Source organism: Lineus longissimus, chromosome 7, assembly GCF_910592395.1.
Source record: "Lineus longissimus chromosome 7, tnLinLong1.2, whole genome shotgun sequence".
In the NCBI taxonomy this organism is placed as follows: domain Eukaryota; kingdom Metazoa; phylum Nemertea; class Pilidiophora; order Heteronemertea; family Lineidae; genus Lineus; species Lineus longissimus.
Genome location: NC_088314.1, coordinates 1,613,881 through 1,631,868, shown reverse-complemented (window position 1 = coordinate 1,631,868; position 17,988 = coordinate 1,613,881). Strand labels below are relative to the sequence as shown.

Below are 17,988 nucleotides of genomic sequence, written 5' to 3'. Positions count from 1 at the left end.
TTGACTGCACCCTGCGATGGGATGGCTTAAGTTGTAGTCTGCCACCATCGTAAAAAGCATGTCATTCTGCAGGCTTGGTGAGTGACCATAATCGCACGATAAGCTGGTGATGATGGGTGTGTTATAAGTCGGAACATTCTGACCCCCACTCCCACTCCGACCTCATCTCCGATGTAGAACTACAGTTATTTAGTGATATATGCTCTACTGAATTTAATTGACGAACGTTTTCGTATTGATATTCTGCACGCATCTTCACGATAACATCGAATCGGACCTGTGCATTAATGGATATCGCGAAGTCGTTATCCGAGTCTCCACGACTTTGAAAACGGCTTCATCATTTCCGCCTTATGCACAGGTCCGATCTGGGATTTCTAATATCATCGCACAGGTACCAGTGCGAAAACCTTCATCAGTTCAGTGAATCGAAGTTGTCATTAGAAGACCGTAACTCACTCTTCAAAGTTGAAATCGGAGTGCGAATCGTAAATGATGCGCAGCCTCTGCATGAGTCTCAACGAAGCGGCAAATTACATTTTCATACAAGTTTCGCGTTTTGCGTTCAACGACTTTGTTTCACTTCAGGTTTAAAATTGATTGTTTCTCTTTTCATCCGTCCTGCACTTTGTTATGTTTGTATTAACCAAGCAAAAGAAACACGTTTCTATGGTTATAGCCACCTCTGTGGGCACAAGGAGTATTGTGTTACTCCGGCTGGTATAATAGATGAGCTTACCATAGAGCAGTGTTACATATTAGAATAATCGGCGAAACATATAAGAAGTAAGAAGTCTTCGATATACCCCAGAGCATAAATGAACACTTTACAAAACGGAAACCTGAAAGGATGCTAGTCCAAGAAGGTAGTCTAGTTCCATTCTTTTATTGGCTTGGCTCTATCGGTTAGTAGTCAGGACTCCAAAAACGACAATATCAAATGCCATTACCCTCCAGGCATTGACAGCATGTTCATTTGTTCACTTGATCATCTTCACGATTTAAGGCAGACCTTTTCGGGGTTCATCAGAGACTACAACAGATTACTATTATTTTCGGGGTTATTAGCCTGACAGGCACCAGGTACAGGGCCCGACAACAGCCCAAGTTTCAACCATGGCACATCTTGTAAATAACCATACTTGATGTCATACGTGAGGATTAACTGTATCGCAACATGGAGATTGTAAAGTTAAAACCAGTCCTACCTGCTCTCATACTCGTCGTCATCATCACCATTCAGAAGGAGTTCCCCCATCTCAAAGTCTGCCGCGGGAATAATCGGCCGTCGCCGCCGCATTCTATCCTTGTTAAACTCCAATGTTTCCGAGAAAGATCTCGTGAAATTACCATAATCCTGTGTCTTCTCGCTTGGCAGGTGCACGGAATGCGGTCTCTGTCCCTTAATATCAAACTTTGACGGCTTTTGCTCTGGTTTGGTGTTCTTTTCTTGGTGCTCAATATCATCAGTCGAGCCAATAGACTTCGGACGCCCTAGTGATAGTATTCCTTTTCGCTTTTTCCGTACGCGCGGTTTCGGCACAGGCGTCGGAGGCTTTCCGCTGTTATCCGAAAAGGTCGCGTCAGAATTGTTGAACGAGTCATGTGACGACACGGACACAGTATGCCCATTTCCGTTCATGCTGTGCACATGCGCCGTGTCGAAAAATGTACACTGTATTCCTATGTCCCGTTGCCAGGGATATCGCGCGCTGTTGGTCTGGCCGACGATGTCAAACTCACTCGATCTGTGCTCTTCATTTGCCATTTGTTTCTTTAAATCATTAATATTTAATTTCGATGGTAACGTAGCTGAGCTGTAGGACTCGGCCGTCGCTCGCCTACGCTGGTTCTTCGGAGACTTACGGATCTCGTCAACTGAGGACACATCCCCACTACTCAACGCTTTAGCTCTGTAACTCATTTTGAACTTTTCAATGCAATTCTCATCACCTTTATTCTCAGGTTGTGTGTTCGATCTCGGCCTGAAACCAGCCTCTACATAATCCTCATCGTAATTCAGACTCTCTGTACTCTTGTATTCGTCCGTGCTGTAATAGTTAAAGGCGTCGTCCGGACTTAGATGCGTCCTGGGCGGACCTCCATACCGCTGGACAGTCTCCCCTCCGTCTTTGTAGCCGCCCCGTAGGTTGACACAACTCCGTGATGGCTGGTCTAGACGTCGACCACTCACATCCTCTGAGGAGCTACACTGGACGTTGTCAGCTGAGCAGGCGTATGATTGTTTCTCCAGCGGCTTTGCCTGGTCACCCTGTCCTACATCTGATGGGCGACGGTTCTCGGGAATGTCGTTTACTGCAACGAGAAAGGAAGGCCAACGGTTATTATCAAAAAACAACTTCCTTGTGTTTCATGATGATGACCTCTCAGTAGTCTCAATTGAGCTACATGAACCAGGTCACATTTCCGAATGAGATTTCAATCCGTATGGTTAGGCCTATCGTAGTACTTCTGGAATGGAAGCGTAATATGATATATACTTGAAAGTGTAGTTTGGAGGGAAAATGCTCTTGAATCGTGCTATAACTGTTTAATCATCTGCATCGTCATGCCGGTCCTGTATCCACAAATATTTTTTCTCTTCATTTCCTTTTTTTGTTCATTCATGTACATACAGGTCATGCTAGTGCATCAGGCAATGCATTTCTTGTATCACACTGTGGATTAGAAGGCTTCCTAGATAAGGCACGGCTTGGTAGGAAATACCATAGAACCATCTTCAAACTTACACCGCTAACACGAAGTGTACTTCTCTGAATCTCATGACAGGACATTTACATTTGTTATATTTTCTCTCGGAACTTTGTACATCTCTAACTTCTACTGATATCATGAATACTTGATCCGATCACGATGATAATGAGTCAATACGCTGTGCAGGTGAAAGGAAGCATAATAGTCGCTAATGAGAGCGACTTAGCTGAACGTCGACACATAAGGTTGTCGTAACGGTTTGTTACATTTGACATGATTACTAAATACCATATACAATATGAATTGGAGGGCTTTGCCGAGTCGGTCTCTTGGTGCAATTAGATCAGACTCTAATGGAAATGACCAAACAGGGTTCGGACAACATATACCAGCCAGTTAAACGTTTTTCATCGGACTGACGTTTGGTATACCCATAAGAGTTTATCGGATGAAATGTTCGTCTATTCCATCATCTTGATATTGAAGGATTTGTCACTGGAACATTACGCCTTCGAACTACGCTCTCCCGACGACTAAGCAAATAACAAGATGCACAGAATCCCATTCAAGAGACCATTTTTGCTAAACTCTCAAATGGAAAATAAACATCAAAGATCCATTTTGCAGAACTGAGTCAAATTACACGAAATTGCAATTTGTACGTATGGTTTTTACATTTGATTGCCTCGTTTGACAGTATACCTTTTGGTAATGCAGCAGGAAAAACATATCAAGAGCCTGGTTAAGGACGCAAATGCTTCACGACCATGTCACAATGCCAATCATCAAAGACAAGACTAATACGCGATCTAAAAGACCCGGGATAAACTACTTCCAGCTCTTTGTCTACATTTTAATCAAAGCTGGAACAAGATCAAGACAGAGAGGAAAAAACGGTTAATGTATTTTTCGTGAGAGGGTCCCGTGTCGTTCAACGAAGTAAGATCTTGTTTTAGGGTCGATTTCCTATGGAAATGTTCTCTTTGTTGCCGTCTTCTGACGGTGGATTACGCTTCCATGCAGTTACAAATGTTTACAGCAATAAGATTTGATAATAATGGACTGAAAGCTGAAAAGGTCGGATTTGGATGTGTAATACCAGTTATACCCACGGAGGCATTCCGGCATTCCTGCGGGTTGCACTGCTTCGTGTTTAGAACGATACAATCTAGACTTGAATCCATCACTTTACAAGGTAATGACATGCCATGTGCAGTGACGGTCAGAGTCGACGCACGGCAGTCTATGACTGAGGGAAGGGGACCAAGATGTCGAAGAAATCGGCAAGGTTCGACAAAGGAGAATGTCCGCAGCAGCTTGTGACGGAGAAAGGCGTATGGTTACAGACCTTTATGACCTCAGTCACTCGTCAACTGTTGCTGACTGCTAATTGCCCATTTGTATTGCCTTTTCATTTTTTTCTTATTTGTGCCGAAGAATTATTGCCACCATCAACGTTCTTCCATCAGTCACGCATTCAAATAAAAAGTACCAGCACTAAACACTAAACATCGTTACCCGTTAAATGCAACTTTGTTGAGGAAAGAATCAATCTAAGACAATAAAAAAAGCAATAACTGAGCTGTCTGTAGGTGTACATGGTAATGGAATAATATTGTTCCGTGTTTTTTTCTTCATTCCTCCAAGTGTAAGAGATAAAGATGCAAAAATGTTGTATCAGATGTGGAATCTGAATGGATTGGTAATCTAGAGGCTAATTTCCTTTTTTTCAGAAAAAATGTGAATTGCGATACTCAATGTAAACATTGTGCGTGTTGTGTCGAAGAAACAAAATGAACCAAATTATAACAGCCACGTCGATTATTCAAAGAGTGTTGTTGCTTAACTTCTTGATCATCCTAGGCGCTCAAGGCAAATCAAAGCCACAACTTATGGAACAAAGAAAGGTTAACAAAAAAACACATCGTATAACAACCTCTGCGAATTCTGCCCGAAGTTCACTCCAGTATCGGCTTTGCTAGTTCTATCATCACTCTCCGTCTCTGAAGGGGTAGTGTCAGTTACAGCTCTGCCCTTCACCATCACAGCACAGACAGCTCAGATAGCAATGCGATGGAAACGGAAACAGGATAAAGGTTATTTTGTTTTTAGCATTCTCGCATGAGCTTTGTATTGGTGCGATTAGCCTTTTGCAAACAAATAATGGTAAACGATGTGATACAGACATGGATGGGAAATATCGATGATTCGTGTTTTGATATTTTGAATTGCGTCACGCATGGTGTAAGCGTCCATCATTAGTGGTGTTTTAGCTGCATCTACACGTTTAAAAGGCTACCTTCAACGTCATAATTCATTTGTAATAATAATGTAGTCACCGTTATTTGACCAGGCCCAATACAATACCTCATGTCCAATATGAATCAGATTTGTCGGTTGAAAATCAAATTATAATCCGAGTTATGATTGAAGTTGTCAAACCTTTGCAAACATTTCGACATGTGTTAGATTTGTATTATTCCTATGAGTGCTATTGCCGGCGGCAAGTAACGTTTCTGCACTTCTTTGATAAGGGAAATGTTTTCAACCAAAAATGGGAAATACTTTCGTGGTATAGCGCTGTAACCACTCAACGATGTATCACCAATACAATGAGAATGTTTTCTTCCCTGAAATGGAAAACGTTACAGCCAACTAGCGCCTTCATGTGCATCCACAAAAGAAAGTCCACAAATGCAAGTTTCTGGTGAAGATTGTTGCCTACAGCTTATAATGTAAGAAACCCCATTTGTGAATCGATGTAACCGCAAAAAATATACATAGGATTGTGGTTAAAACCTGTAGAAGTGGCGAAAAAAGCATTCCAACTCGGTACAGATTAATCCAACCTAGTTTCAAGCCTGCGGCGAATGCCAGAATTTGTCGAATAAGCCCGAAACTAGCTCACGGCTATTTACTTGACGGCGGAACGTGCGTATCGAGGCGTACTCTGACGAGCGACCGGCGGCTGTATTGTTCGTACATGTATATACATCGAAACGGACCATGAATTCAGCTTAAGGTGCATGTATGCTCCGAGATGCTGATGCTGCAAACGTACACCCTAATAAAGCAACTGACTCGTTGACTCTGGGGATGTGATATAAGTTGAAAATCGCAGTGACATTTTAGACTTCCGGCAACGCATTACTTCATTGAAAGAAAAGTATCGCCGTAAATATCCATTAAAGCGGTGTATTTCGCCCGAAAACGTTGTGATAATAACAATGTTTGTTCAACAAAGGACTCCTAGCATGGTCAAGCCGGTCAATTTGATTATCAGCGTCCGAATTGTTCCGGTCGCCGACCTTGTCAACGTTGACAGTCAAATAATACAGATTTACACATATTAAACTTGGTGCATTATCAAACTTCCTATATTGAAGTTAAATTAGCAGCTTAAATTCCTTCAACCGTGCCGTGTTTGTATACATGTCATTTTATATAAGAAAAGTGTTTAGAAGTTTTTTTAAACCTAAAGAAATCGGCTGTTATGAGTCGCCAGATGATTGTCGTTGATCGACGCTTTTCGAATGGCGAAGACAGACAAATACTACTTAAGTATCCTTTGTTCGTTTTTGAATCCTTTGAGTCTGAATTCTGGTCACAAAAATCAGACAATCTCGGCATTGTCTAATCTGTCCAATTTTGTTTGATTGAGTTTGATTATAGATACTTAGGGCAACAGATTGAAGGGACATGTCGGATCATTAAAAACCTATTACTGACAAGATACAAATCGGTTTGATGATTTGTCGGTTATCAGTCAAATCATGTTCAAACCTCGCAGGATAAATGCTTTTCGTAACCGAGTGGGTCACCCTGGATCTGTAGGCGTTTTTTACATTGCTAAAAAGCTTTTGAACATCTTTAAAACTTGATTGGAAACATGTCCGAAAACATCTTAGATTTAGTTAAAAAATTTAAATGTCCTGTTTGCTAACAACTTATAAACTTCTTTTAACCAAAGCTAATGGTTCTCATTACTTAGAATCAATTTGTAGTAAATTACATTAAAAAAAAGATCAAACAGAAATATAAATCAAATCAAATGTATTAGTAGTTGCCAAGACTTAGAGCAGGGCGTTTGCGAGGGTTTCTGTGAATATCGACTCTTGACGGTGGAGTCCATGGGTATAATGCAGGCACCGTATACCCTACGTGTAAGATACTCACAATAATAAGTTGTCAAAAGAAAGCTGGTTTAATTCAATATTCTGGAGAGCCTTTGCATGTTACAGTGGGTCAGATTAATGATTTACGCAGTTCACATCCCAAGTGGTGCATCGGTCTTGATTGAAGCCATTACAAACGGTCTTCACTCTGGAGTGAATTCCGAACAGGCATTTTCCAGATTTGATGTAAACGGAGCTATCTATGGAATGAAAATTACAGGTTGGGTCCAACCTAATTGACCTACTGCACCACGACATCTGGAATTTCACTTCTAAATACATGTAGTTAATGTAGTATTTCGACGAAATGTTCTAATTGCGAGAATTAAACTATATGTATTGCACAGTACACCCACCAACATGTATTTCTAAATGAGGCAAATGGTTTCTAACATTATTAATATATATCTGATTATAGCTAACATAGAGTTTATAGCTAACATAAAACCTTATGTTTCATGTGTGCCTGGATGCATTTAGGTTTATAAAATAATAAGACAAAATAAAACTTTTTCCATTAAACAATCCTATAGTGTAATAAACAATGGTATAACTTAATCCCAAACAATATATAAATACCTAATCTGAGCTTAGCATATGCCAAAACGCTGCAGGACCTTAACCTGCTGGTACTTTCGATGGGGCTTGAAAACCCCTCGTTATTATTACTCGCTGTCATTAGGCCCTTCTTATTAGTCGAACCCCAGGAAGCCATTGTCATGAAGAGAATGGGGTCACCCTGAGGCACAGTGTGGTCAGTAATCACCTACGAAGACCTGGAACTGCACGCCCTTTATCTTAGCTGATTGCCTACAGTTCAATGCCTGCGTGTACATTATTGCCAATAGTTTCTCATGAGGCCAATTCGTATGGGAAAATGCCCAGTCCCTATACAATATCGATACCATACTGCTACAAAACATATGTATAGAATAGTTCAGGAGTAAGATGAGAATGAAGGTGACTTCATTCCCTTCGTTTTCTGCATTTTGTAGCTTAAGAAAAAACAGTTCAACTAACTACATGTAACTATTAAAACGTAACTGAAACTCAATACTACTGGAATTCTCATGAGCGACCATGTAGCAGATATCAGTGGTGAAATTGTGACTCTGAACTCAACACTTTGACAACGATTAAAAGTGACTTTAAATCTTTATTCATTTTTTACTTGTTGTATTCAAAGTACCTGACAAAGTGCATTATATTCAATAATAAACTCTTTCAACCCTTGTCTAGGTGCATTCTGTGCTACCGATGCAAAAGTTTAGAAGTTAAAAACGCTCAATAACTTATTGTGTTAAAATAGTCGGAATAAACTAAGTTCGACCGATATCCAAGATTATGGGTTTAAGAATCAAAAGAATTTTATCGAGTTCACACAAATTGTTAATAGAAAAAAAACGCTCCTTTTTATCATACCTTTGACGTTCTTGACTTACGGCGAGTTCAAGCCGAATTAAACACTAAATAATGTTAAATCATAATAATATTGACAGAGATTTGTGAGTGTGTATACGCGTATGTATAAGATAAAGATACCATCATCTATCTTGAAAAGCAATTGTCCACCTGCTTCTCAAATGTTTTAATCAGCTAAGAATTGAGAGGGAAACACCATCACTGCACAGGAATGTACATTTGAGCTGGATGGACTACAGATCACTTTCCATTTAATTTGAATTTGACGCTGAAGTTCGCGGTAACAAACATATAATTTCAAGGGGATGAGTTTCTCGGCAGACATGGCAGACATAGCAGACATGGCAGACCGACGAAGAAGTAGATCAAAGTATATCCTGGCGCTATGTTTCAACCGAAACGCAACCCAACAAAATAGTCATCACCAATGGTGTCACGAAGATATGGTGACTGTATATCATTTGGTAAACCATTGAGTTTAACAAGTTTTAAAAGTTTACCCAGGGAGAAAATTTCCCTAGGGGAAACCCAACCAGCGGTACAGTTCGACAAAACCAAAATGTTTCAGTTCACCGACAAAAACAGAAAGCATCAACTTTTTCCTAAGAGAAATGAAAGCAAGTATTTCCACGACTTACCTTGATGGGCATCTAAAGATCGCTTGAATGTTCCTGAACACCTATTAAGTCAAACAACAACGTTGAACAAATGTCAAAAAAGAAGTTTAAACCAAGAGCAACGCAATCGAAGTCGATGGAAGAGAAGCCGTTGAATGAAAGAAATCTGCAGGTACTGGAAGATTTCAACACTAATCCAGGTTGCCAACTGATGCAAACCGTGAACGATGGATCCGGGCGATGGATTGAATAGAGACTCCAGCTGTGTTTCTGTACCTCCCTTGGTTTGTCCCTTTGCACAAACACAGAGCATCCGCTGAGCAACAAAGCCTGAATACTCCAGTGTTGCTCCCTGTGCTCCCGCCAATACGACGGCCTTAAGCTAAATGTGATTGGTTCCAGTAGGCTTTCTCCTTCAGCTCTGCGCATAAAGGCCAAGTGTGTAGACAACCTGCAGGGCCTCGGTGGCGAAATGAGACGAATTATCGGCTTTAATTGCTGTGTTTGGGCGTTACACGCTTGAGCTGTGTGATGGCTCAGCTGTCTTTGTACTGTGCCCTACACAGCAACACCCGCAGAATCTGACAATCAAAATAATGTACATGTACCTTTGCAACTGATGTCAGTTTTTCTATCCCTTCCTAATGGCTCAATCTTTGATATCGTCAAATCAAAGCCAATGGGATCATTGAAGATTGACTTTCTTCAAGTACAAATGCATTAACATCTGATATCGGCTTCGGTGAGAAATACGGAAGAGTCAACACTGCCGAGAGCAGAAGTAGAACTGCTCCAACGATACCCCTGGATCTCCCAATAAACTGCATGCTTTTTTCAGAGATCCAGAAATGGAAGAATTCCTTGTTAGCTTCGGTCTTGTTTCAGAACCAGATGACGTTACTTTCTTTGATTTGGCAAACACCTTTCATGCATCATGCATCAAGCCAAACAAATGATAAAATGCCTTATAGTTTGGGTAGTGAAGAACGAAGGCTGTGTGTGACTATACCTTGACTTGAGGTTTTACCAGTCTTTACAGACTTAACATTGGTCATTCCATAACATTTGCCAAAGAAACAAGGAAAGGTATAATATCAAAAGCTGTTACTCAGCTTTGGCGGTATCTAGGTAATGAAGATACCGATCGAGTGCTCCTCGAAACATCATGTACGAGGAGGCAATCTCCAAGCTTCAAAGCTAGAACCCGGATGGTCATTTGAAACGATGGGTAATCATGTCAGGGAAATAGGAACCGATGATCTGCCAAAGGGTTTGTAAGGATCTAATGAAAAGCGGAGATGGACAAGCATGTCTTCATTCTAGCATCGAATGAAGGTGATTGGAGTCAAGAGGCAAATAGTAACTAAGTAGTAAGTAGTAAATAATCTACAAGTCACGAGTCCGATTCAAGCATGGCCTTTATTGCGGCTAATGACCCAAGGCTCCTCGGATAGCGTAGAATCAAACGACTTGTTGGATATCATCGTTCCCACAATCTGATCTACGGATGTAGCTACTGATGTTTCATGAGGATAAGAGTAGTTAGCTACAGTGGTAATCTGACAAGGGAAACTAGCCCTTCTGGTACTGACTGACTTGCGTTAACCATAACCAATAACACATGGGAATGAAGTAGTTTTCTACCGATTATCTGAAGAAGATTGTGTATAAACTGAAGTCTTTAAGTCATGCTCATGAGCCTATGACCCTAAGATTATCAAAGGAACCAAACATTCCCTGCTGGTTAGTGAAACCAGTGACCTGGACTACCTTCACTAAATCTCTCCTTGGGTCAATCAATGGATGACCCTAATGTGTACCAAAAAATGCTATATTTAAATATGAGACATCTGATCATCTCCTCAGGGAAAGGAAAATTGCTATGAAGACTTTCTATGCAGGTAAAAAAACAGTAATTTCCCCTGGGTACTGGTGTGGAATGTTGACCTACTTTTGTGATGTCAAGCGAGTACGGGAGATATAATAGGGTCCAGCAGCTCCCTCATTAATTTGATGTCTGATATAATGTTATCGAACAGTGCATTTTCGGTAACAGAACTATTAAAATCGTCGTATACATGTACTACATGTACTTGACATTAGGAATATACCTACCGTTTTTAAATCATGCGTATTGAGCCCTTTTAGGCCAATATCATTCAGAGGGAAACGACTCAACATGGCGCAGAGTAGTTCAGACTTGACACGACGAACCAATTAAGCGTGAAACATTTCAAATCGTTGTACAGATTCCTTGGCTCGGCTTCTTTTGCTTTTAAAATGTTCAACCTAACGTAACCGTCCTAATGAAACCAGGCTCTTCACCGAGATAATGAAATGTTATCAGTTCGAACAGGTGTTAAATGGAAGCTTTCGTTGAAGCACTAAGCAGTATAGAAGGGTGCTCTCTAGTCTTAAAGCACTACTAGAAGATAGATAGGTCTATTTGTCAACTGATAATAATACAGAGCCCGCGGGTACCTGCTATAATGATTTCTACCCTTTTTATTCAAGAATTCCAACACAGTATCGCATTGGACGAAAACAAAATAAGATGATAAACCTACCTAAAAGAATTTCTCGCTCTATCTACTTCATTTCATATCATCTGGTGTTTATAGAAACGTACACAGCACAGATATCAAAGTAGTACTAATCCCCCAGGCTGGCTTAAACTTAATACTCTGTTCGACTTCATTCGATACTGTACAATCCAAAAAGGGATTCCAGCACTAGTAACGCTATATTGTGTACATATCGGCACGACACAATTTCATATGAAATCTAATATTTGCCGAATACATCTATTGCTGCCTTACATTACATTGCTTATAAATTCTTTACTGTAATTTTTTTCTCAAATTCCAATGCATTCTGTCCTACCTTGGAAATGAAGGCAACACCAGCTTGTCCAAGCGTTATCCATGAAGCTGAAGAAATTTTGATTGGAATGACCAAGAAGTTGCAGTCGATACTCGAGCTTCAACCACTACAGGCCTCTAATAAAATTCCAATATGTGGCCATGCATCAAGTCATGAGATCTATCTTATGTTACATCTTGTTCAATGACCAATCGATAGTGGTGAAAGACCAACAACGGCAGCATTGGCAGAAGCAGCCGGGAACAGATGTCAATGACAGCATTTTGCCTTGTCAGCTATTAACCCCGGTATTTGGACTCTGACGACGAACTCATACTTAAGCGGCGGTATGAGTTCGATGCACCTTTTTGAGACATAGTAGTCAACACGCTGTCGGTGGAAGGAAGAAAGCAAATAAGAGATATATGGCGAACAACAAAAGGCAAGAAAACTACACCATGGTAACAGATTGGAGAACCAAGACAGACTGTAGCTAAAAGTACGGCTTTGTCTCGATGAGCCGAGGGGAAAGAGCACTTCCTTCGTGAATTGTGTCAGCAGTCGACAAACCCTGGATGGTACATCTCCAAAACAAACCCACCGCACTACTAAATTGTGTTTGGCTTCGACAATAGACGAGGGTTGATAGGAACCGTTTGTAAGTGACGAAATAGTTTGACTTGGGAACAGAGACGCCATAGTTTTTCAGAGGTAGGCGATGCTTGCCTCGAATGCTAGTGTCAACATAGAAAACAAGGCCGGTTTTATCGCAAGATAAAGCAAACGAACACGAACACAGAACGAACCACGAACGACTATATCCAAGACAAATCTTCGAAGCAACTCAAATATGCATTTACATTTTTGGACCAAATGAAGAACGATAAGTCTAATATGTCTCTGGCGAACAACTGTTATTCAAAAGATATCATCTTGCTTTATTCTCAACGGTTGTTCAGGAGAACGTTCGAGAAATGGCAAGTGTTTGGTTTATACTAGTATCACAATTAAGTAAGTGGTTCTTCATATGCGAATTGGGGAAATTTCCGTAAGAGAGCTCAATCTCATCACCAGTTTCATGAAAGACGAATCTCGCTGCTAAAGACGAAAAAAATCAGAGAGTAATAATAGTAAAGTTACAAACTGCTGTCATTAATGCAAATGCTTGGTTAATGTGATATCATAATTAGCATTATTACTGTTTATCACCTTTCTCTGGCGCCAGAAACGTCTCGTGTGGTTGTCGCATCGCATGTTTTTTTATGACAAATAATTCTAAAGTTCAGGGTATCATCCATGTATTGAATTCTTGGTTACAGGCAAAAGGACGAGCGGAAACCGAGGAAAGCGACTTGGCTAGCTCTTACTTTACAAATGATAGAGTAATCAATCAGAAAACGTTCACCAGGCCTAATCTGCTGAAGTCGTACGTGTAGATACCGCTTGGTGACATGGTAGCAGAGCGTAGTTTCTTCATAAGAATACTGCCCTTGTTTCTTTTGCACCCGACAAATGATGTCAATTTGACTGGGATCTACACCCGAATAGCCCAACTACTGCGATCCTGTGTCTACGCTGCGAGGAATACAATGGGCTGACGATTCTACTTGCAAATGAAATGGTCTGATCTAGGTGAGTCGATGCATCGAATTACCCATTGCGACATACGAGTACGCCATCAAAAAACCAATCATGTCTTGATGATGGGTATCGCTAGTACATCCTGGGGGGTCATAAGCTCATCACTGCCTTAAGAGAATACCAAGCAAGCTTTTCGCCAGTTTAGTGTCTGGTTTAGGTGTGTTTTACTTTTTTGCCAAACCTCTCGGCAATTTTGCGCCAAATGGTTTAACTTTATAGTTCAGAGTTCTTGAAACAGTACCACACTACGACTGCTCCACCCCTACTGAGTGATCTTGACGGGAGGCATCAAACTTAAGAGAAAGTGGTAAATAGTTAGATGCAATAACGCAACGATTATCTTGATTGTGTCGCCAAATGGCTAGATTGCCACTTCAAGCCATTAACGAATGACTGAGACAGACACCGCATGGTAGTTGGTTCCAATCTCTCTGAAATGTGAACATTACATGAGAAAAAAGGACTTGCTTTTCAAGGAGATTGACAACTCAACTTTGCTCTCTCTACTTCCTCTGTGCTTAGTTAGATTGAACAGTTTCGGCCACCTTCCAAACAGCTGCCAGTGGAAATAGACTGTTAGCTGCTGTAGACCAGCTGTAGACTGAAGTATATTAGAGCTAAGATCGATGATAAATGTTTATCTTGAGTGGAGGATGTGTGTGAGTAGGCTATTAGTGAATGGAGTAGCATTCTTGGCCTCGTATCGTGCGCAACAACCACCCCTTCTCGTTTACTATCAACATACCTATAGGTTTATCTCGGAGCTCGTCAATGGGCTAAGAACCTTCGTAATGGGTGAAGAAGAAGTAAGTGGAGTCGGTGGTGTTGTCAAAGAGAGAAACTTCGAGAACTACGTTGTAAATGATTCAAATCCCACGCGTTTGCTGCGCCCATTATCTGTCTGTTTCTGTCAAAGCAATAAGTCGGAGCAGATGCAATCAACTGGCCAGGGGTCGGGTCGTTTACATCAGCAGCAAAAACGACCCAAGCCCAGTTTAGGTTGTGTACCATGGTAAGACGAAGCCGTTGATAACACTGAGTAGAAGCAATCAACTAACCAGTGGCCGGGTCTTCGAATCAGCAGCAAAGACGACCCCGGCCCAGTCAAGGTTGTGTACTATAGTTAGACGAAGGCGTTGATAACGCTGAGTTGTGACAATCAACTGGCCAGTGGCCGGATTCTTTCCATCAGCAGCAAAGACGACCCAAGCCCATTTTAGGTTGTCTATCAACCCTGGTCAGAGCAGAACACTGTTTCCTTATCAAACCAATAACGCTGGGTAGTGGCAATCAACTGCTCAAAGGCCAGATCCTTTACATCTGCAGCAAACAAAAGCCAAACCCACTTTAGGTTGTGTTTCAACCATGGGTAGACGAAGTCGTTTTTCTTCATCGAAACGATAACAACGAGTTGTGGCAGTCAACTGGCCAGTGGCCGGATCATTTCCATCAGTAGTTGACACAACTCTCGTCTAGATTCTTCTCCACCATGAAAAGCATTTCTGTTGAAACTAAGCTGCCCTCTGTGAAGACAGCGTTGCAAGTACGATCACCAGAATTGAAGCATATTTGCAAGGAGACCAACTCTGGTAGACTTCGGCTATGCCATCTCGTGATAAAAGGAAACATCCTCTTGCCAACAGGTTCTACCACGTGCTTTCATCTTAACGCATAATGGAGTATGTGCGTATCATGGAACTGGCCTGATATGACAGGAGACAGTCTGAAAGAATGTCTATCGCGGTATTGATTTTGTTGTTGAAGTTATTACCATCGAGAACTATTTTCCAAACAATTTCGAACAGGTAACCTCTGTGCAGGGATATTCAAACATTTGAATGGTTGACATTATAATGACAATAGCGTCACTGCTCGTAACCATCGAAATCATTCATTCCACTCCCACTGCGACCATTACTGAGAAATAGGAGCGTAGCAGCGATTACTCCTTGTCATTGAAGCAAGATAACCAGCTTGAGATAACAGAAGTTAAGATGGCACATCTCCGGAGATCCCCTGCAGGAACAGAAATGACATATGACCAAGCAGGCCTACTTTCTTGTTTACTCACTTACACGTCTTTCCATTAATCCGCTGGTTAAAACAGCAGCCTTGAGCAACGCATGTGTTTTTACAGCAAATATTTCTTACGATATGATAGTTTAGCACACGTAAGAATTTCAAAAGGATGTGATAAGGAGGAATTGTCACAGAGTCGGGCATCGATTACTTCTGGGCATTTGTTATCGATTATTAGCAACAGCAATCCAAAGACATGTGTCGCATGTCCGTAAAGTGGCCACTGGGCAAGGATTTGTTCATCAAAAACATACAAGTCATATCAGACCTGTTGTCCTACCTCGTCGCATGACTTGCCCAGACTGGTTTCTGCTACTTACCTGAAGAGAACGAAAGAAAACAAACGATTAGACAAAGTCAAAGTGGTGATATAGATAGACTGATAACAAAAATGATGAAAAGTCTTCCTGCAAAGAGAAATAAAGAAGTTCTGAAGAAAGCAATTGGGTTTGGCCAGATGGATCAAAGAAGCATGCTGTTTTGGGCATCAAATGATCTCTATGACTTCAAAGATAACTGATCAATGTTGCTTTTTTCCATCTACGTTTCTCTTGCTTTCTTCGGCAACGGTTCTCTCAATGAGATTATCACCGATTCCCTTACGAAGCACCATTATCCAGCCATCAGCGGCTCCACTCTGGAGCCTTGTTTGACAAATGCGATGGTGGCATAACATGCTTTATCGCTGATATAATTTCCGAAAGAGAAACTGTTTAGTGCTGATTACGAAGTGACTAATGTGTATTTGATTGCGATGTTAAGGCACGGCGGAGATGAAAAGAGGAAAGGCTTGCCACGTTTTCTTCCGTCATTCAGGACCGCCGTAAAGAAGTGAACTTTTGCCGGACGGTTCCTTACAGTGCGTTTCACTGGCATTCACGTTTTCATTACCGCCGGCAACTCGCATAATGGTACCAGCTGAAAGACATGGCAACAGATGGAATTCTCATGCGGTTGTTATGCAGTAAGATATGCCATGTTAATGTTCTTACAATGTGCTTGGTTGTTCACGTTCGCGTTGGTGGGTCACGCATGATACAAAAAAGGAAGAATGTAGCCCAACTGTCGAAACTTCTTGCAATCGTGTTTACACTATAGTACACGCCATGATAAGGTGCATTGTGCACAGAACATGGAGGCGGAACATTCGCTAAGAACAATAGGAACATAATATCTAAAGATAGGAAATTGGCATCATCCCCGCTGTCTGGAATGCTCATGATAACAGGAGTCTAGGTTTATGTCTGTGGTATTCTCCCCTTACAGTCTAATATAAGCTTTTTTGTTGTTTTCTGTTCTCTGATGATCAGGTGTTGCCATTGTCTAACTCAGTGGTTACTCTTGGCCACTATTTTATTGCACTTGTAGTTCCGATCTAATGAAATAACAGTGTTACAATCACTTCACGAAAGTCTCGCAAATCTTCCAGCTGATAACTGTGGAATTGGAAGACAAATCTGTGACATTTCCGCATCATGTAGAACACGTCTTCCCAGGGATCACGTTAGTCCAGAGGAGCCATGTCCATCAAAACCTCAATTTCCGGCTGCATAATCCCCAATAATAGCACACCACTGATCACTGATTGCTGGTTCTGTAAAAAAACTGCCAGGGAGCCGGACTTTGATGATGTTCTGCCACCTGAGACGCAAACTGCCATGCTGCTTCCTTTCTCTTAATGAGAATCATTTCTTCAATGATATCCTGACAACACTTGCAAGAGTCGATGCTTGCCGACTTCATGCAAACTTTCCTCTTCACATGCGAGAGGACTTCTGTAGACTGTTCATATGATACATTGACAACAGTTATCGCGGCTTTATAGAGCAGAGTGTCCTCTGTAAATGTCTTTAAATATTCAAAGGAGCTTCAAAGGAGACAATACCATTATCCTTGAAGCAGTTAAAGCAGGCTGACTGGAAGATCTGGATGACAGTTCTTGGCAAACGACCATCACTTTCAAATGAGAGAACGGCAATCTGAATTTGAACCGTCATCCATATTTTGGCGTTGACAGCCGGTAACAAAGATGGGAATCAGTTTCCTCTCGCTCGCGTAGATCTTTGTGAGACCAAATGTCTTAACGTCTGTACCAGTATTGATCTTTTCAATTGGCTTGTTGTTATAAAAGAAACGAGATACTGGCACGCCATGCCCAGTGTTGACACAGACGAGTGAGAAAAACAAGTCCAACAGAGAGTCGCGCACCTTCAAACACTTGGGCTCCTGCGCTTCTGATTATGCGACAATATCTTGCAAACCCTACAAATTCACGACTCACGATTGAATATGCAATTTGTAAGTTTTCAATTTTTTATGAAAATGAAATTTCATCACTTCCTTGCTTCCAGGTTAGAGGCGTGTTAATTCCATTTTCAGCAAGAGGATGATTTGATGGTAGATTAAACGTGAAAATGCTTCAAAGGCGAAAGGACGAGCGTGATGAAACCTCGCTTGTAAGAAGTGACGGTAAAAAG

At 41.3% G+C, this 17,988-nt stretch overlaps 1 protein-coding gene across 5 annotated transcripts in view; it reads right to left on the bottom strand.

The window, feature by feature from the left end:
- LOC135490699 (rho guanine nucleotide exchange factor 12-like) overlaps nucleotides 1–17,988 on the bottom strand; it is a 110,053-nt gene that overhangs the window by 69,566 nt on the left and 22,499 nt on the right. For all 5 annotated transcript variants that reach the window (XM_064776068.1, XM_064776070.1, XM_064776069.1 and 2 more), the window contains exon 2: nucleotides 1,209–2,316. In XM_064776068.1, coding sequence (XP_064632138.1) covers nucleotides 1,209–2,316 — 1,108 coding nt within the window. The remainder of the gene's footprint in view (nucleotides 1–1,208; nucleotides 2,317–17,988) is intronic.